Below are 18,802 nucleotides of genomic sequence, written 5' to 3'. Positions count from 1 at the left end.
ATTGCCTTTAGAAGAGGCTCATGAATTTTTTATTGGGAACGACTCGGGGACGCGTTGAGCCAGCAGCCTGGATGACATTGAAAACGACCCGGCGCCGGTGCGGAGGTGTCCTTGTTTGCGTAACCGCTCGGCAGCCCGGGGCACGGTGATGCCGGTGGGTGCAGACAGAGCCCGGCTCGCCCGGCCCGAGCCGTCCCGCAACGCCGGGCAGCGTCCGCCCGCCTCCAGCCGGGATCCCACCACCTCTGTCCCGGGCCGGATCGTGCTCTGCCCCACGAGGGATGCCGGCATCCCACGGCCCAGCCGGCTCAGCCCTCGGCGAGCTCTGCCAATCCAAGCGTGCGAAGCGGAGGCAGAGCTCGGGCAGAGCCTCCCCGGGCTCACAACTCATCCCAAAGAGAATTTCAGCCCCGAGCTCGTGTCAGTGCATCTCATCCGTCGGTTTTTACTTCCGCCACGGAATCCGGCATCCCCCGCCGCCCCGCTCCGCTGTGACACGTCGCCCCGTCACGTCAGCCCAGGAGGCACCTCCAGGATGCAGGAAACACCCCGGCACTGTTCCACGAGCCCTTCATCGCTCGTCTGCGTCTCAGAAGCCACCGGGCTCCTGCTGAGGCCACCGAGCGGATCCTGAGCCGGAGCCGGCATTTGTGTGCCGTTAGTGAGCACAGCCCTTCGGATCCTGTCGATCCAAAGGCACCAAAATGGAATTAAAAGCCAAATTCTCATTTGAAACTCAGCAGGGGCCGAGCATCTAATTCCCTCGGGCTGCTTTGGCACACCCCGCTCGTTATGGATCACCCGCAGCGAGGTGCCGCGCGGGGTCCCGGCAGAGACGGGGCGATTTCCTTCGCCGCAGCTCTCCCCCTTCCTCGGCTCGACCCGAAAATTCCGGCAGGGCCCCGAACCAGCGCCGCTGCCAGATCCAGCCAGGACTCTGAGAGCAGCCGGTGACGGATCCCCGGTGGCTGCTGTGAGTTTTCGAACCTGGCCTCAGCTTCGGAGCCGGCAAACACCGCGGGATGCCGGCGCGCGGTTTAATTAACAATTTATTCCGGCGCAACAGAGGGCAGAGCGAGGGACGAGCAGCCGGCATCATTAAAAGTTCAGGAGCTCTCCGGCAGCCAGAGCCCGGTGAACGGCGAGGGAGCTGGAGGAAGGGATATCTGTGCTGGGCAAACTGGCACAACACAGGTGCCAAGTGTCCCGCTGCAGGGAGAGCAGGCAACTGGAAGAGGGGAGATCCTGATGGGATCTAAGGGAGAAATTCTTCCCTCTGAGGGTGCTGAGGCGCTGGCACAGGGTGCCCAGAGAAGCTGTGGCTGCCCCATCCCTGGCAGTGTGCCAGGCCAGGCTGGATGGGGCTTTGGGCAACCTGGTGTGGTGGAGGGTGTCCCTGCCCATGGCAGGGGGGTTGGAACTGGGTGGTGTTTGAGGTCCCTTCCAACCCAAACCATTCCATGGTTCCATGATTCTAAGGGAAGGAAAACGCTCTGGATGAGCTTCCTGAACTCCTCCGGAGAGCAGCTGGCAATGGAGAGGGTTGCTGGGGTACAGGGGGGCTCCCTTCCTACATCCTGCCCACTCCCCCCCACGGGGTGCCATCCGCTTGCTCCAGATCACTCCGATCTATCGCTTTAACTTCCTGCTGCATCACCGGATCCCGCCGGCCCCGCCGGATCCCGGCAGGAGCAGAGCAGCCCTGGGGGCTCTGCTCAGGACAAGCCACCCCCCCGCAGCGTCTCGTGGCAGCGTTTTCCTACGCCCGAGCCTGGCAGAGGTGGCAAAGCTCCTTGCTCTCGTCTCACCACCTCGCTGCCCCGACGAGCCCTCCCTGGCTCCCTCCGTGCCTGTCCCATGGAGCTGAGCCCAAACGGGGATGCCAGCCCGGCAGGCGCGGGCACAGCGCCCGCAGCGGGCAGGGGAAGGATGGCCGAGGGGCTGCCCGGTCTGCGAGACCCTTCCTGCATGGCCGGGGCCCCGCGAAACCCCGAAGCACCCGCGGAGCCAGCGCGGAGCGCGGAGCGGATGGGGTCACGGCGTGGGGAGCGCGGAGCTGAAATCCCGCGGGATCGACGATCCCCGGGGCAGCGTGGGGAGAGGCGGCAGCCCCGGTACTTACTCACTGTTTGCTCCGGGGTGGAAGGATGCTCCTGGCAGGAGCCAGGGCCGGCTGCTGCGTCCTGCTCGGCGGGACGGGCTGCGGCTCTCCGGGCTCAGGCTGTAGGGAAAGAAAAACCGGAGCTGAGCCGGTGCCGAGCTGCGCCAGCTCCCGTGCTCCCCGAAAGCGCTGCGGAGCGACAGCATCCCGGCGAGAGGGGACAACGCCACGGCATCCCCATCCTCGCGACTTCCTTCTCCCTTACGGCTCCTCAGCGCTGCCGAAGGCCGGAGGAGCTTTGGGAACTGGAGCTGAGTCGCTGAGCTGCCCCTAAAGCCGGCGGCACCGCGACGTTAACGCACGTGTCGGCTTTTCCCGGCGGCTTGGAGCTTCCCGCCGTAAGGAGTGCCGGACACCGGCCCTGGCTGCCATCCATCCCCCTCCGCCAGCCCGGGTCCCAAAGCCTCTCTCCGAACCGGGGGTTTATTCCGGCACGAGCGGAGCGGCGAAAGGCCGCAGAGAGCCCCACATCCCCATCCGCATCCCGCATCCCGCATCCTGCATCCCGCATCCCGCAGCCCACCGCCGCGTCCATCTCCGCGGGAGCCGGAGATCCGCTCAGGCCCGTCCGGCGGGGGGAGACTCGAACAACGCGGCGAGAAGAGCAGAGAGAGATTTTTTCCCGTGCAAAGAGACCAATTAGCGTGCCAGACAATTAACCAGACATCCCATAATGTCAGGCTCGACGCGGCTCGGCGGCGTGCGCCGGATTCCGGAGCGGGCTGCTTCTCCTTCGCCAGACGTTCAGCACGACCATTTCATTTCATTTCTTCACACTTTTTTAGGGTTTTTGGGTGGGTTTTGGTTTTTTTTTTTTTTTGCAATTAATGGGACAAATAATTTATCCAGATGGTGGTGCGGAGTGCGCGCGGGAAGACGACAGCCATTTCGCACCAGATGGCGGCAGGGAAAGGAAATGCACAAAATAATAATAATAATAATAATAATATTAAAAAAAAAAAAAAGGATAATTTAAGATGCTCGGAGTCTCACTGTGAATATAATTGCCGTGTTAATTACGAGTGTTGATGAGTCAGGGATGCAGCCACTTGGATCCCAAGTGGGTGGAAATCTAAGTTGGAACAAACTTGCCACAGGTGAGACACCCGACGAGGTTAATTAAACTGCTCCGCGCGGAAGCCGTTTTGGACACCGCTCCGGCTCGCTAATTACTCGCTGTCGTTATCCTGGATTAATTCCTTTGGACGGACACTCTGATCCCGGGCTGAGGAGCCCGAACGTGCCACAAGCAGACGCCGGGTTCGGGCAGCCGAGCCCTAAACGCCGGCGCGGACACCGGTTCCTGCGGGCGAGTGCGCAAACGCACGCGGAGGCACCGACACCCCGACACCTCCCGGCAAAGCCGTCGCCGACGCCGATGGGGATGGGTCCGGGTCCCGGTCCCGCTCCCTGGAAACGAGGCGTTCCGGTAACACCGCGGACCCCAGCGTCCCTCGCCGAGCTCTCGCCACCTCGCAGGATTTTTCTTCTCCCCACGTTTGGAGCTGGAAAGATCCAGGCTGGAAACGGTGCCATCAGCGGGAATTAATTTTCAAAGCCTATTTCCAGGGGGCGCAGTGGGGGGGACCTGGACCCAGGTGCACCCGAGGAGTTTGGAAGGGTTTTTCCCTCCTCTCAAATCAGCTTCCCTCTTAAAACGCCTTTTCACCCTTCTAAACTTTACCACTTTTGAGACTTTACTGCGTTTACTGATGGGGAAACTGAGGCAGGGGACGGGATGCGACGCAGGGCCGCCAGCGGATCTCAAACCCGTCCGTCTCCGATAAAGACACATGCCAGGGCTGCCCGCCGGGCCCCCGCGCCCAGCCAGGAGGGAAAACAGCACCAGGATTTGGGAAAGGAGCTGAACCCACCAGCCCCAACCTCTGCATCAAAACCTTCCCGCTAAGTGGCAAAATGATGGAAGTCTAATTTCTACCCCATTTCCTCGCCGATTTTTTGGCACCGCGGTGGGGCTTCGGGTCCAGGCACAGGACTGCGGACGGCCGCCGGAGCACCTCGCTGAGCGCGGCTTTACAGCCGGCTGTAAAATTCCTGGAGATGGGAGCTGTAAGGGAAAGCCGGCGGCATCCGTACCGGCGGGACGGTGAAATCTTTTTTCAGACAGTTTTTTCTCTGCTGAGAAGCTCTCGGAGGAGACACGGCAGCTCCTCAGCCACAGCGTTGAGTCCACCTCATGCCTGGAAAACCCCGTGCCAGGGCTGGGGCAGCCAAATCCCAAAGGAGAGTCTGGGAAAACTCATCTACTGGCCCAACTCCTCTTCCAACCGCAGGGAACAGGCGCAGCCGGGGCCGCTGCGGGGTGATCAGAAGGTTGATCAAGCAGAACTGGGGGGCTGCGTTGAGCCCGGACACGTGGCCATGGGGAACCTGCCGGGGCTGGAGCTGGCTCGGGAATTTGCATCGGTGGAGAAAATGGAGCTGCTGATACGTAGTGGGCGCTTCCCAGCCTGGATTATCTCGCTCGGGAGATGCAACCGGCACGGGAGCAGGAGATGGAGAGGTTGGTTGGCATCGATTTGGCCCCAGCCTGCGTAAAGCTGTCAGGGACGAGCCCCGGTGCACGCATGGCTCACTCCGGCACCCCGATCCCAGCATGGCTCACTCCCACATCCCAATCCCAGCACAGCTCACTCCTGCACCCCGATCCCAGTACGGCTCACTACGGCACCCCGATCCCTACGGCACCCCAATCCCAGCATGGCTCACTCCGGCACCCCAATCCCTACGGCACCCCAATCCCAGCATGGCTCACTCTGGCACCCCAATCCCAGCACGGCTCACTACAGCACCCCGATCCCAGCGTGGCTCACTCCAGCACCCCGATCCCAGCGTGGCTCACTCCGGCACCCCAATCCCAGCACGGCTCACTCCCACACCCTGATCCCAGCATGGCTTGCTCCCGCATCCCGATCCCAGCATGGCTCACTCCAGCACCCCAATCCCAGTGTGGCTCACTATGGCACCCCGATCCCAGCATGGCTCACTCCAGCACCCCGATCCCAGTGTGGCTCACTCCGGCACCCCGATCCCGAGCAGAAATATGGGTGACCCTTCAGTCGCTTCACCAGGGCGCCTGCTGCCCGGGATTGGCAGAGGAAATACCCGGCTGAGGGTCCCAAAACCTCCTTGAAAAAGGGGGAAAACCCAAACCCACTGACCGGCCTTTCCTGCCAGCTGGGCAGTTCAACTCCGATATTTCAAAATCCTCCTTGCACCATTAAAGAGGCAGATGTTTCTCCCGCCGCGGCGTTTTCCCACGGACGGGAAGGAGGACGGGAAGGAGGACGGGAAGGAGGACGGGAAGGAGGACAGGAGCCGGGCGTGCTGCATCCCGCTCCGCCACCGCCGGGCTGCGCGGCCTTGGTTGAATCTCTTCGTCTTTGCTTTGCTTCCCACCTTCGCGGGGTTTTTGGGGCAAAAGCCCGATTCCGAATAAAACCTCCTGCCTGTGTGGCCGGGCTGGGGGTGACGGGGTTCCCCTCTTCGCTGCCCATTTCCAACCGTCCGGCTCGTCCCGCCGGCTGCCGTGCGGTGCCCGGCATAGGGAGCAGCCGGATCACCTTACGGTGACTTCCCAGGAATCTGCTCCTTTCTCCAGAGAGACGGGAAAGTATTTTTATTCCTGCTCCACGTAGACCTCGGGAGACATCGGGATTAAGTTCACCTCCCAAGGTTGCGCCGGAGCGGCGTGGCAAAACCAGGAGCAGATTTCGGATCCCCCAGGCCGGGGCACTCGGAGCTGCCATCTGTCCCCCCCAAAATAGCGCCCGGAGCATCAATCACTCCCTGTCCCGCCAACGCCCCGGGACTGGAAGCCACCTCGGGGGCCCAGGACATCTCAGAGGGACACCACGGGTGGTTCGGGGGGCACAGGACTCCCCCACTGAGCCTACAGTCCCATGAAAGGCAATGTGGGGGGCAACACTCTGCCCCTCATTGCCCCTTCGGGGGCTTTTAAGGGGGGGTTCATCGGCTGCAGACCGAGCCCGACCCCGAGATGGCTGCGGCCGCAGGTGCTGGGACGGCTCTAAGCAGGGGGGACACAGCCCCTCTCCTCCCCTCCCCAGGGAAGGAGGGAACACAGCTCCCCCATTTTTCGCCCCCCCCCGACGGTCGGGATCCACCACAGCCGGTACAGTCGTGTGTCCCCCCCCTCACCCCACACCGTACCTCTGCCAGCCGGGGCTCTGCGTCACCCGGGGAAGGTGCCCCCCCCACCCCAAAACACAAACCGAGGGGCTCAGGGTGGCGGTGGGAGCTGCCCCCGGGGCAGTGACCCCCCTGCAGGGGTGCACAGCCCCCCCAAACCCTCGCAGCACCCCATGCCCTGCCCCACGCTGCGCCAGAGCACCCCAAAACGCCCCCAGCCCTACTCTCCATCTGCCCCTCCAGCGGCAGCAGCCGCCCCCCCCGGGCTCTGCTCACCCCCGGAGTGCCCGGGCACCCAAATCCCTGCCTGGCACCTGCACCCCTCCGGCACCCACCCCAAGGGCAGGGCCACTCCCTCGTCTCCCAGCCCCGGGGGTCGCTTTGCCCTCCCCCGGCAGGACCCCCGCACTGTCCTCCTGTCCTGCACCCGCCCCCCCCCCCCCGCACTCTTCATCCCCAGCCCTGTTCCTCCTCTGCCGCCCCCCAAACCTCATCTCCCCCCGCCCCAATTGCTCCCCCCGAGCCCTCCCCAGGGCAGTCACCCCCTTTCCCTGCCCCGGGGCTCGCCAGCCCCCTCTTCCCCCCCTTTTCCCGGACACCTCCAGCTCCGGGGTGCCCCCAGGGATGCGGTCTCCCTTGGCACCCCCTCGTCCTGCCCCCCCCCATTCCGCTGCCCCCATCCCTCCCTCGCTGCCCCCCATCTGCACCCCCACTTTTAGTGCGTTTCCCTCCCCACTTCTCCCTATTCCGCCGCCCCCCCCAGTCCCACTCACCCCCCCCCAAGTCCCACTGCCCCCCCCAACCCCGATGCCCCCCCGAACCCCACCGACCCGCCTTTCCCCCCAAAATCCAGACATCGCCCCGCCGAAATCCCAGTACACCCAGTACACCCCCCCCGCCAGCACCCCCGCTCTCCGCCGTTTTCTCCTCGGCGCCGGTTCCCCCCCCCCATCACTCTTTATCATAAATATATAAATTATGCTAATTACGACATTGCATATTCACCGCGGCGGGGCCCGCCGCCCCCCGCCCGGCCCCGGCCCCGCTCCGGCCCCGCACTCACCGCGCCGCCGGGGCCGGCGGGGGGGGCGGGATCCGCGGAGCTCCGCGCCGCTCCGCGCCTTCTCCTCTGCCGGGGAATAATTAAAAATTCATCTCACAGCGGCGGCGGCGGCGGCACAAAGGGGAGGGAGGCGGCGGGGGGGGGGGCGGGAGGCGGGGAGCGGCCCCGGGACCCCCGGCCCGGCGCGGGGGGGGCCCGTCGCGGGGAGGTTTTTGGGGTTGGGGAGGAGGGGGGGGGGGAGGATGGGTTGGGGGGGTTAGTTTTTTTTTTTCCGTGGGGTGGAGTGGGGTTTTTTCGCTCCTCCGGGGGGATTTTTTAGCTGCTGCGTCATGAACATAATTTATGCGCAGAGGCCGCTGCCGCAGCCGCGGGGCTGCCGCGCTGCCCGCCGCCACCGGGGGCGCACCGACCCCCCCCCGGACCGGAGACACCCCCCCAGCCCCGAGACCCCCGAACCGGAGACACCCCAGACCCCAAAGCCTGAGCCCCCAGCCCCAACACCCGCCTCAGCCCTGCAACCCCTGAATCAGGGACCCCCCAGCCCCAAGACCCCTGAATCAAAGACACCCCCCCCCCTAGTCCTGAGACTCCTGAACCGGAGACACCCCCCAGCCCCAAGACCCCCAAACTGGAGACACCTCAGAACCCAAAGCCTGAGCCCCCAGCCCTGAGAGCCCCAAACCAGAGACCCCACCCCCGACCCCAAAGTCTGAGTCCCCAGCCCTGAAACCCCCAAACCAGAGACCCCACCCCAGACCCCAAAGTCTGAGACCCCCCTGAACCAGAGACCCCCTAGACCCCAAAGCCAGAGCTCCCTCCAGCCCCAAGATCCCCAAAGTCAAAGCTCCCCAGACCTGAAAACGAGAGCTCCCTCTAGACCCCAAAACTGGAGCCCTCAGCCCCAAGATCCTGGAACCAGACCTCCCTCCAGGCCCCCAAGCCAGATCCCCCTGAGACCCTCAAAGTCAGAGTTCCGCAGCTCGGGACACCCCAAAATCAGAACACACCCCCACCCGAATCAGAGCCTCCCCAAATCCCAAACTCCTCAAAACAAGAGCAGCCCAAGCCTGGAGATCGACCAGAGTCACCCCAGCCCCAAGACACCCCCAAACCCAGTCTGGAGCCCCCTATAACAGAAGGACCTCCCAGCCTGGGACCTCCCAACCCAGGTCATCTCAAATCCAGAGTACCCCCAAACCCAGACCCCTCCTGCAACATAGAACTCCCCCAAACTCAGAGCCAGACGTCCTCAGTCCTGTCCCAAAACCCCAGAAGTTCCCAAAAGCCAAATACTGGATCCCAAATCACTGCACCCCTCTGAAAACCAGAGCCCCTCAAATCCCAGAGTCCCACAAGACTCAGATTCCTCAAAACCCAAACGTGCCCAATCCCAGACTCTGCTAAAACCCAGACCCCAAAGTGCCGGGACCCCCCAAACCCCACAGCCTCCCACCCCTAACTCCCCCAAAGCCCAGATTCCCAAATCCCAGACTCCCCCAAACCCCAGCCCGCTTAAATCCCTGACTCTCCCAAAACCCGGAGCCCCCTGAACCCACTCCCAGCAGCAGCCCCCCACCCTTGGGGTCACCCTTTGCAGACCCCAACCAGCCACGTCCCCAGTTCACCGGGGTGGATGCTGCGGGGAGCCCCCCCGGCTCTGCACCACCCCACAAGATCATGCCCGGAGCAGCTCTCCGGACCCCGGCTCCGAGCCGGCTCATCCAAACCCTAATACAGCATTTCATCATCATCAATTAATAATTTAATCATCACATTAACGCGAACCACCCCCGGGCGGCACAAAGGATTCCATTTGTTCCCCGTTACTCGCTTCGGGGCCACGGCTCGGGACGGAGCCCCGGTGCCGATCCCGCTGCCTGCCGGGGCTCGGGGCTTTGCTTTAAGTACTCAAACCATCCCAAAAACCTTCCGGCGGCTCTCCGGCGGGAGCAGCGCCCGCCTTCGCCCAGGGAAGCCACAGTAATAATTCAAGACGCTCCATCTTCCCGGCATAGCATTGGCTTCGGGTCCAGCCTCCCGGCGGAATATGCAGTAGGCTGAGCTCCGCGCGCCGGCCGCCCGGCATCCAGCTTCCCGGGGCCGGATCCGGCTCTCCAGGGGTGCACATCCCATGGGCTCGGGTCCGGTCCGGCTCTCCAGGGGTGCGCATCCCATGGGCTCGGGTCCGGCTCTCCAGGGGTGCGCATCCCACGGGCTCGGGTCCGGCTCTCCAGGGGTGCGCATCCCACGGGCTCCTGCCCTCCTTTGGGCTGGAAAGAATCCCGGGGTCTTCGGAGCCCGCCCTCAGAGCCGCTCGGAAAATGAGATTTATTTAAAAAAGGAGCTGACAGCTCACGTACAGCACCCCGGGACACCCGTGGAGTCCCAAAAATGAGGATGCACATCGCCGCTGGCACCCACCTGGTGCGCAGCGGCACCGTTCCGCAGGGACGACGGGACACGGCACAGCCCGATGCCGCGAACTCGCGCTCGCTCCGCGCCAGCGCAGGGTGTGAGCGTCGAGCTGGGACACTGCGGGGGGGGGAAAGCACTAAACAGACAATAATAGTTCACAAGGCGAGGACGTGATTTGCTTCTGGGTGTCTCCGAGAGGGAACAGGCTCTCGGAATCCTACCAGCAATTTTAATTTCCAGGCGTGATCCAAACACCGCTCCGGAGCGAGTCCCGGGCCCCGCAACTCGCCGGCTTGGAGGGACTTGATTTTTTCACGGACCGGGCGAAGGAGTGAGGAATTGCGTGCCATGAAGGGAGCTCAGGTGCAACTTCAACCTTGTCACCACGTAATTAAAAGGAGGAGGAAAACTATTCCTGGAATTGCGGAGCTCATTAGGAGCGCAGGTGCGATTCTGCAGCTTTCCCAGGCAACTTACGGACCAATTACCGCTTGCTCGGAATCGTTACACGGAAAGGAAGCAGGGGGTATTATTATCCTGCGTTCTGTGTCTTACGATTTTAAAATTGTAACTTCCTTCTTATCTCCTCACAGGAAAAAAGGAGGAAAAAATCAAAAAAAAGGACCAAAACTCCAACTTAACATCTCAGTTATTGGCACCTTTTAAAAACGAGCGCGGCTCGATAAACCGGGATTATTTGGACTTCTTCCCCGTGCCCATTAGCTGGCAGGAATTGCACCGTCCGTCTTTCCCTGCTCCTGGACTAACTGAAATCCTGGCCCGATCACACACCTTTTCCAGAGTTCAGCACAAGATATTCCCAATCAGCTCATCCGTTACCGTAACCGCCAACGACCACGGGCGGCTCTTCCGAGCCTGAATCCATCCCACATCCTCTCCCGCAGGAGAGATTTCGGGAATTCACGTCACTTAGACCAGCCCGGCCTCTTAGGACCGACTTAATATGCCAATATTTAGTGATTAGCAGCCCGCGCGCTCGGATTCGACGGGAATTACGCGAGCGCTGAACGGCCGGCACGGATGTTAATGGACACGCAGCTCATTAATAACCAAATTAGAGACGTTGAAGCATCTTTTCCCGAGTACAGCTGTTACTTGGGACCGCGGCGCAATTCTGCCGAGAGCCTCGTTTGCATACGCCGTGATTATGAATATTTAAATACCTCCAGCTCGTTGGGTTCCAGCCTCATTTACATACATTGGCATACTGGTGAAGATGATGCGTATGGGGAAAAGGGCGCGCGGTGCATTTTTGATGTTTTCTTGAAAAGGAATTGGCCTTACGAGCGCTGAAAAGCTTTTTTTTCTCCGGGAAAACGGCTCGTTTGGAAGGGGAGGGGGATTTTACTGGACTGTTGGCCAGGAATCGCTGGCGAAACTGGAACGCTGACCGCGGGAACGCAGCCTTCGTTCCGGAGCTCGCGCTCCGTCCACGCGCGCTCCTGGTAGGTGACCCAACTCCCGGCGCGGCTTTCTTCTCCGCGCTGCTTCCCGCTGCTCGGCGATGGGTCCGAGGAGGGTTTGCGCCTGGCGCTGCCGTTCCAGGCACATCCGATCCGCCACGGGGCGCTTCCCGGCCCCGCGAGGAACACACGTGCCACAAACCACCGTATTCCAGCTGCTCCAAGAACTTCAATGGCTCGAAGTGCAGGAAAAAGCCAACCAGGACTTTATTTTGGTGCAAAGTGACTCCGGTTGCTCCCAAACTTCCCTGAACCTGAGCTTTAAGCTTTTCCCGCTGCGAGGGGAGCACAACAGATCCGGCCCCTGCGGCGCTTTTCCCCTTCGAGCTGGGAACGGGCTCTAAAATTTCCACGGGATTTTTCAGGGTGGGGTGAAATCCGGCCGTGGCAAAGCCGAGGGCAGAACCCCCTCGATGTCAGCGGTGGGAGAAGGCAGGAGAGCGTTTTCCTTAGGTGGGAGACACCCCCCAGTAATTAACAACCGCTAACTCGTTATTTTTACGTAATTAATTACTCTGGCCTCGCGCCCACAGGGCGCTCTCTGCCTCGACGTACCCCTCACTTCTGAGCACACCAGTAAACTTTCACTAAGACATCTCTGTCTCCAGTCAGGCCACCAGTATCCGCAGAATTTTTACTGCTCCGTTATTTTTCCTGCTGCTGAATTTCGGGCCGCTTTGGGCAGCAAACCACAGGTGCCATCCCAGCCCGCTCTGCCCCTCGCCGGGGTTAAAAATCCCGGCGCTGCGTCGGTACGGGCGCTCGGCGCGGGCCCTTTGCCCCCCGAGAACGCAGACTGGGCCGTTTCCACTTCCACCCGTTCCGCGTGGCACTGCCAGGCTCTCCGCGGCCCTTCGCCGTGCCCAAGTGCCCGGCGTGGGAAGCGAAGCCCACTGGCACGCAGCCAGGAACCGCCGATTTCTCAGGGCTCTGGATGTTTACTGGAGGGTTTTGTGGGTTTTTTCCCCCCCCTCTTGGAGTCCCAAGAGGCCCTCAGAGGAGGTAATGGGCGATAAAAATACAAATAAAACCAATCCCAAGGGATGTGACAGCAGGTGCCGTCGGAAGAGCCGGGCTCCACCGCGTGCAAACGCTTTCTGCGTGCCTCCCCCACCCCACGGAGCGTTCCCACTCTTCCTTTGCAAGGAAGTTTTCCGTGTCGTGCCAACAGGAGAGTGGAAAAAGGCACGTTTGCCAGGATAAATCCGGGGCCGAAGCTTCCCCTTGGCTCACTTTCACCACGCTTAACTCCACCCCACGTTTCCGAGGGCAGATTTCCAGCCATTTCTCTCCCACTTTAAAGGGTAAATATATATTTTATTATTTTTTCTTTTTTTTTTACGGTTCCTGCACAGTTGCAAGGTGCAGAACATTTTCTGGGCATGAATTATTGATGAAGCCCTCCCAGGCACACCAGCCAACGTGCATATTCATCAGGCAGCTGGTACATTATTCATGAGAACTCCACTTAAATAGGGAGAACAATGATATTGTTGATTGAGAAGCCTGAAAAAAAGCTCGAAAAACAGAGCTGTGCCCTCAAATGCTGGCCGAAACCTTTATCAAATGGCGAAAAGTTTACCAAAATCACAAAAAAAAGACGGGAATTCCACACTTGAAGGGGGTATCTCTCCTGGGGGCCTTCCACAGCCATCCGGATATTTATTTTTTTAAAACAAGACTCGACACAGAACTCCTGGATTCCATCACACCTTCTCCAGGCACAGCCCGGCCTCGGAGCGCACCTTCTGCCAGCGCAGGAGGCGAGGGTCGATTTTCGGCAGGAGACGCCTGCAGCAGATTTTTACAACAGTATTTTGGCCCCGAAACTCATCCCAAATTCATTAAGGGCTGTCACTTCCTCCTTCAGCCCGGCGGTGGTTTTAAGCAGAGTTGGGTGCCGGGGCTTTGCCGAACGGGGCCCGCCTGCTCCAGCCCTAAATACGATGCAAAAGTGTTTGGATCAAAGAGGGGGATTATTTCCGTCATGGCAGGATGTCACCCCCCAAACGGAGGGGCTCGGGGTCCCCGGGAAGGACTCGGGGCTCGCACCGCCAACCCCAAGGACGGGGTTTGGAGGAACCAACACGAGCCGGCGCTCCGGCCGCAGCCCCAGCTATCCGCGCGGTCGCTGCGCTAACGAGGCCTCACGGCTTAATTAAGCTTCACAATATTTGGAGGTCGCCAGCCGTTTCCATTGATCTTTTATGCAGCAACTCAGAGGCGGCTTCTGGGAGCGATTCGGGAGGGTGCAGGAGGGCGCCGGGGGCCCCGCGCCCACCAGTACCTCCAGGGCTGCCCCAGTCTGGGGATGGCTCCCAGCACACAGGGCCAGCAGCTGGGCTGGGTCCTGCTGGGGTGCCCCACATCACCCCTGGGCCACCCCGCATCACCCTCGGGCCACCCCACACCGCCCCCAGGCCACCCATCACCCCTGGGCCACTCTCCATCACCCCTGGGCCACCCCACACTGCCCCCAGGCCACCCATCACCCCTGGGCCACCCCACACCGCCCCCAGGCCACCCATCACCCCTGGGCCACCCCCCATCACCCCCAGGCCACCCCACACCATCCCTGGGCGACTCTCCATCACCCCCTGGGCCACCCCACACCACCCCCGGGCCACCCATCATCCCCGGGCCACCCCCCACACCTATGGGCCTGGAAGGGCAACCCTCTCCCCCAGACCCTCCCTGTGGCCCCCACCAGTGCTGGGGCTGCGCAGGGACCGCCCCCCTCAGCTCCAGCCACTACTCCAGGCTCCATGTGGGAGCCTCGATCCCCTCCCCACCATTACTCGGAAGCCCCCTCACCCCTGGGGGGCGGCTGCCGGGGAAGGGCTGGCTGGGGGGCTGGCTGCCTGTGGGGAGGAGGGGGCTGCCGGGGGCGGGGGGGGGAAGGCTGCCTGGACCCCCCCCCCCCCCCCCCCCAGGCCCTGCTCAGGGCCCCCCCCGCCGCCGGGGCCTGCCTACAGGTCCCCCCAGGCCTCACTTGAGCCCCCCCAGGGCCTACCTGTCCCTCCCCCGCCCCGGGCCCCACTCGGCACACACCGCCCAACACGGCGACATTTCCTCCTACCCCCCTAATCTCCCGCGGCCCCTTTAAGAGCGCGCGGCCCCGCCCCCCCGCGCGCGACGCCTGCGCGCGGCGCCCGCTTCCTGCCCCGCCCCCCGCCCCGCCCCCCCCGCCCCCCCCCCCCTCCCGCAGCGCCGCGGTGACACCGAGCGGGCAGCGCGCGGCGCGGGCAGAGCGGGAGGAGCCGCCGCCGCCGGAGCCAGGGCCGCGCCGCCGCCATGAACGGCAAAGGCAAGGGCCGGGGGGCGCCCCCCCCCCCCGCCATCTTCACCGGCAAACCGCCCCTCCCCCCCCCCCCCCCGCAGCGCCGCTCCGGGACGCGGCGCCTTTAAGGGCGGCGCCGCAGCGCGTGACCGCGCGAGCGGGCCGGGGCCGCGCGGGCGCCGGGCGGCCAATGGGAGCGGGGCGGGGGGGCGGGGCGGCGCCGCATTAACCCTGTGGGTGCCGCGCGCCCGAGGGGGGGACCTCCCCCCACCCCCAGCCGTGACGTAGCGGGGGGCTGGTGCCGTAGGGATGACGTAAGGGGAGGGCGAGCCGAGGTGGGGAAGACCCCCGCCGCTGACGTAGGGGATCCCCGGGTGACGTAATGGGGACCCCAGTAGGCGTCGGGGGGAGCCGGAGCGAGAGGGACCCCCCCCGCCGTTAGATGGGGGGGGTTGGGGGGGCGCTGACGTCGGGAATCCCCCGGATGATGTCAGAAGGGACCGCGTGTTACGGCAGGGCGCGGGACACCCTCTGGGTCATGTGACGGGGGGAGACACCCCCCCCCCCCAGGTGAGGCAGTGGGGGCTCGGGGGGAGCCCCGGGAGGGCCCGGGGGCACCGCTGGGTGCCGGGGGGGATGGGCGAGGCCGCTCCGTTATGGGGGGTACCCCCAGGTGGGGGGGGCCCCCCGGGGGACAACGTCGGGGGCAGCTGAAGGGGCTGAGACCCCCGAAAGGCGCAGGCTGGGGGGGGCAGGGGGGCACCCATGGGTGTCGGCTGCCCGACGGGCTCTGTGCTGGGGGGGGTCCCGATCCAGCGGGAAGGGGCCGAATTCGGAGCCCGTTAAACCCCCGCGGGGGGGAGGGGGGGGGTCACGCTCACCCCGACACCGCCCGTCGGTGCCCCCCACCACCGCGGGGGCCCCGGGGGTGTGCGGGCGCCGCGGCCGCTTCGGTTCGGGAACGGTAAGTCCGAGCCCCGGCTGCGACCCGGGCGAATTCGGTCGGTTCCGGGTTGTTCCCAGTGCCGGCGGAGGGTGTTGTAACTGGTGGGATTGGTTTTGCCGTGGGATGAGCTGGTGTCCGGGCACAGCAGGACGAAATTGTGCACGGATGCTGCCAGAGCCGGTGCTCCCTTCTTCCAAAAAAAATCCCAACAAACTTTTTTAATTCCAAAAAAAAAAAACAAACCCCAAACCACAACCTGAACCCAACTGGTCGCCGTCCTGTCCGGCTCCGTTTCTTCCTCAGGCTGAGCTCTCCTCTTCCTCGCAGGACAATATCCCGCCCAGCCGTCCTACCCCGTCCAGTCTCCGGCCAACGCCGCCGTCTACCCCCAGACCATGCCCCTTCCGCAGCCGCCGCCGTACACGGATGCACCGCCAGCGTACTCCGAGGTGGGCAGCACGCGTCTCGGAGGGCTTTTGGTTAAAAAAAAATTAAAATTTCTCTAAAGGTTTGTAGCTGCGGGGTTTGCTTTAATTTCGTCCGGAGGATTCGTTTGCCGGGCAGTGGTTGATCCCCGGATTCTCTCTTCTGAGATCTGGATCATCGGCTCAAAGTGCAAATTCCGTTCCAATCGGAGTTGGGAGGACAAATTGTGCAAATTCTGTTCAAATCGGAGTTGGGAGGGCAAATTGTGCAAATTCTGTTCCGATCGGAGCTGGGAGGGCAAATTGTGCAAATTCTGTTCCGATCGGAGCTGGGAGGGCAAATTGTGCAAATTCTGTTCAAACTGGAGTTGGGAGGGCAAATTGTGCAAATTCTGTTCAAACTGGAGTTGGGAGGGCAAATTGTGCAAATTCTGTTCCGATCGGAGTTGGGAGGGCAAATGTAGCTGTGGGAAGGGTGCCCTTTTGCCATAGCCCGGAGAAAACGCCCGGGAAGGGGGTTCCCCGGTGCCCGCAGGAGGGTGAAAGTCCGCGCCGCGCCGGTGCTTGGGCAAACAGCCGGGCGTGGCGAGTAATAAATCCCTAAACTGGCTCGCACGGCTTTTTCCTCCCAGCTTTACCGGCCCAGCTTCGTGCCCCTGGGCGCTGCCACCGTCCCCACCATGTCTGCGGGGTACCCGGGCGCCTCCGTCTTCCTGCCCGTGGCCCAGTCGGTGGCCGTGGGTCCCATCGGCTCGTCGGTCCCGCTGGCGTATTACCCCGTGGGACCAGTTTACCCGCCGGGCTCGACGGTCCTTGTGGAAGGCGGCTTTGACGCTGGAGCGCGGTTTGGGGCCGGCGGCACAGCCAGCATCCCCGTGAGTATAAACGTGTCCTCGAAACCCGCCGTGCTCCGGTGTTAGGGGCAGCACATCCCTTTTTTTTTTGAGGAAAACCCCACTTTTCATCCAATCAACCGTTTGGGAGAGGATTAGGCTCCCATTTAAACTGGGGGTTTATTGGCTCCGGCCAGCCTATGGCTCCGGAGCCACGTGGGCTCGCAGGGAATTCTGGCTCACAGCAAAACCGTGGCGTGGCCAGTGCTAGCCCCGATTTGGCCCAGGGGTCGTGGGCAACCTGACTTTCCCTGGCCCCAAACTCTGACTTGGCCTCTGTCCGTGCCGCGGTGGAGCCGTGGGAGGTTCCTGCTCCCCCGGACTTTCCCCCCGTGGCTCGTGGCCCGGGAAGATCTCGTTCCGCGGCTCCCGGCTCCTCGGCGTGGGCCGTAAGCCAGGCTCAGCCCCACGGGCTGCGGGCTCCCAAAAGAGCGGGCAGGGCACGGAGCGTTCCGCGACGGCTCCTGGGCTCCGTCTTCGCTCGGTGGCACGCGACGGGGCCAGCCAGCCAGCGGGAGGTTTCTGGGTGCCCGCGGCGGCTTCGTGCCGGCGTCCGTCGCGGCGCTGCCCACGGCTCTCCTCCCACCGCTCCTTTCTCTGCCTTCCAGCCCCCCCCTCCCGGCTGCCCCCCCAACGCCGCCCAGCTGGCCGTGATGCAGGGAGCCAACGTCCTGGTGACGCAACGGAAGGGAAACTTCTTCCTGGGAGGCTCGGACGGCGGCTACACTATCTGGTGAAGAGGGAAGGGGAAGGGGGGGAGAGGGGGGGCTCCATTTGTGTAAGGAAGGACATCACATTCCGTCAGCACTTCTCACGATGTAACTGCTTTAGTCCATATTAACCTGAAGTCGCAGATTAGACGCGCAGCGGTGAGGTGTCTTCCTGCTCCGGCGCCGGCCCCGCGGGCGCCCGGAAGCGAAACGAGAACCCTGTTGGCGGCAGCGGTGCCAACGTTCGCGCGGCGGGGAGGGGGGTCGGTGCCCGGGAGGAGTGGGAGCTCAGCAGCCCGGCCTCTCCCTTCCCTTTCGCTGGAGCGATGCCGCGGCGCTGAGCTTTTCTCCGTCGGCTGCCTGTGGCTTTGGGGGGGGCGAGGGAGCCGATCCGCTTCACCCGCCCTTCACGCTCCTGCCGGGGCGCCGGAGCCGCAGCCGCCCGGGTTTCCCTTCCATGGAAGCAGAGGTGCTGGATAGAAAAGCCTGGCAGCGGGGAGGGCACCTTGGCACTTCTTTCCTCCTGACCTCACTCTAGAACGCTCCCTCGAAGCACTCCGTGCTCCCGCTCGCCCAGCGATTCCCTCCGGGAAGGTGCGCAGCCGGCGTAGACGGTGGGATTTTCTGTCTCCACTCCGAGTAACCTGGGATTTCTTTGCACGTCAGACCCGACGGAAGCCATGCTTTGGTGCCAGAAACACAATGCAACTCGTGATTGAACGTTCCATTCGATGCTAACTGGGCTTTTAGGATGCTTAATAAACTTCCTTTTTTTTTTTTTTTTTTTTTTTTCTTTTTCGGGTTTGGTTTTAAACTCAACGCGGTGCCGTGACGCCGAAACTCCTTGCGGCTGTTGTTCCGACAGGGAGGCTGGTTGGCAGCTGTCAATCAACACACAAATTAGCGCGGTTACGGGGTTGTTTTACGTGCTCCAAAAATGCCTCGGGTCTAATGAAGTCTTAGTAGGGTTGAGAAAAATATTTCAGGGATCCTCAATGTTTTGGGTTTTTTTTCTGTTCTGTTTTATGAAGAAAAAGATCAGATTCAAATATATTTTATCTTGAGGTTTCAGTTTCATCTAAATCCGTGTCTTGTACGCGTCGTGTTTAACCGTACGACTGACTGTTATGAAGGTTCAGCATTACGTCTCTCTGTACACACTGTGGTGCACTTAACTCGTGGATTTTTTTTATACTAAAAAAAAAAAAAAAAGTAGAATAAAGACTATTTTGAAAATTTGAACGACGTAGCA

At 62.3% G+C, this 18,802-nt stretch overlaps 1 protein-coding gene across 1 annotated transcript; it reads left to right on the top strand.

The window, feature by feature from the left end:
• The first annotated feature begins 14,590 nt into the window (after window positions 1-14,590).
• Window positions 14,591-17,621, top strand: DAZAP2 (DAZ associated protein 2). Its single transcript, XM_086630762.1, has 4 exons — window positions 14,591-14,603; window positions 15,850-15,971; window positions 16,580-16,822; window positions 17,449-17,621. The coding sequence occupies exons 1-4, from the start codon at window positions 14,591-14,593 to the stop codon at window positions 17,575-17,577; spliced, it is 507 nt and encodes a 168-aa protein (XP_086486888.1). The 3' UTR covers window positions 17,578-17,621.
• Window positions 17,622-18,802: the final 1,181 nt, after the last annotated feature.

The sequence above is a fragment of the Tauraco erythrolophus genome, unplaced genomic scaffold (genome assembly GCF_009769465.1).
Source record: "Tauraco erythrolophus isolate bTauEry1 unplaced genomic scaffold, bTauEry1.pri scaffold_48_arrow_ctg1, whole genome shotgun sequence".
Classification (NCBI taxonomy): Eukaryota; Metazoa; Chordata; class Aves; order Musophagiformes; family Musophagidae; genus Tauraco; species Tauraco erythrolophus.
This window is presented reverse-complemented; position numbering and strand designations above follow the sequence as displayed.

Coding starts and splice junctions, on each gene's coding strand:
- DAZAP2 (XM_086630762.1), top strand. Junction 15,972..16,579: donor CACCGCCAGCGTACTCCGAG/GTGGGCAGCACG, acceptor TTTTCCTCCCAG/CTTTACCGGCCCAGCTTCGT. Junction 16,823..17,448: donor GCGGCACAGCCAGCATCCCC/GTGAGTATAAAC, acceptor TCTGCCTTCCAG/CCCCCCCCTCCCGGCTGCCC.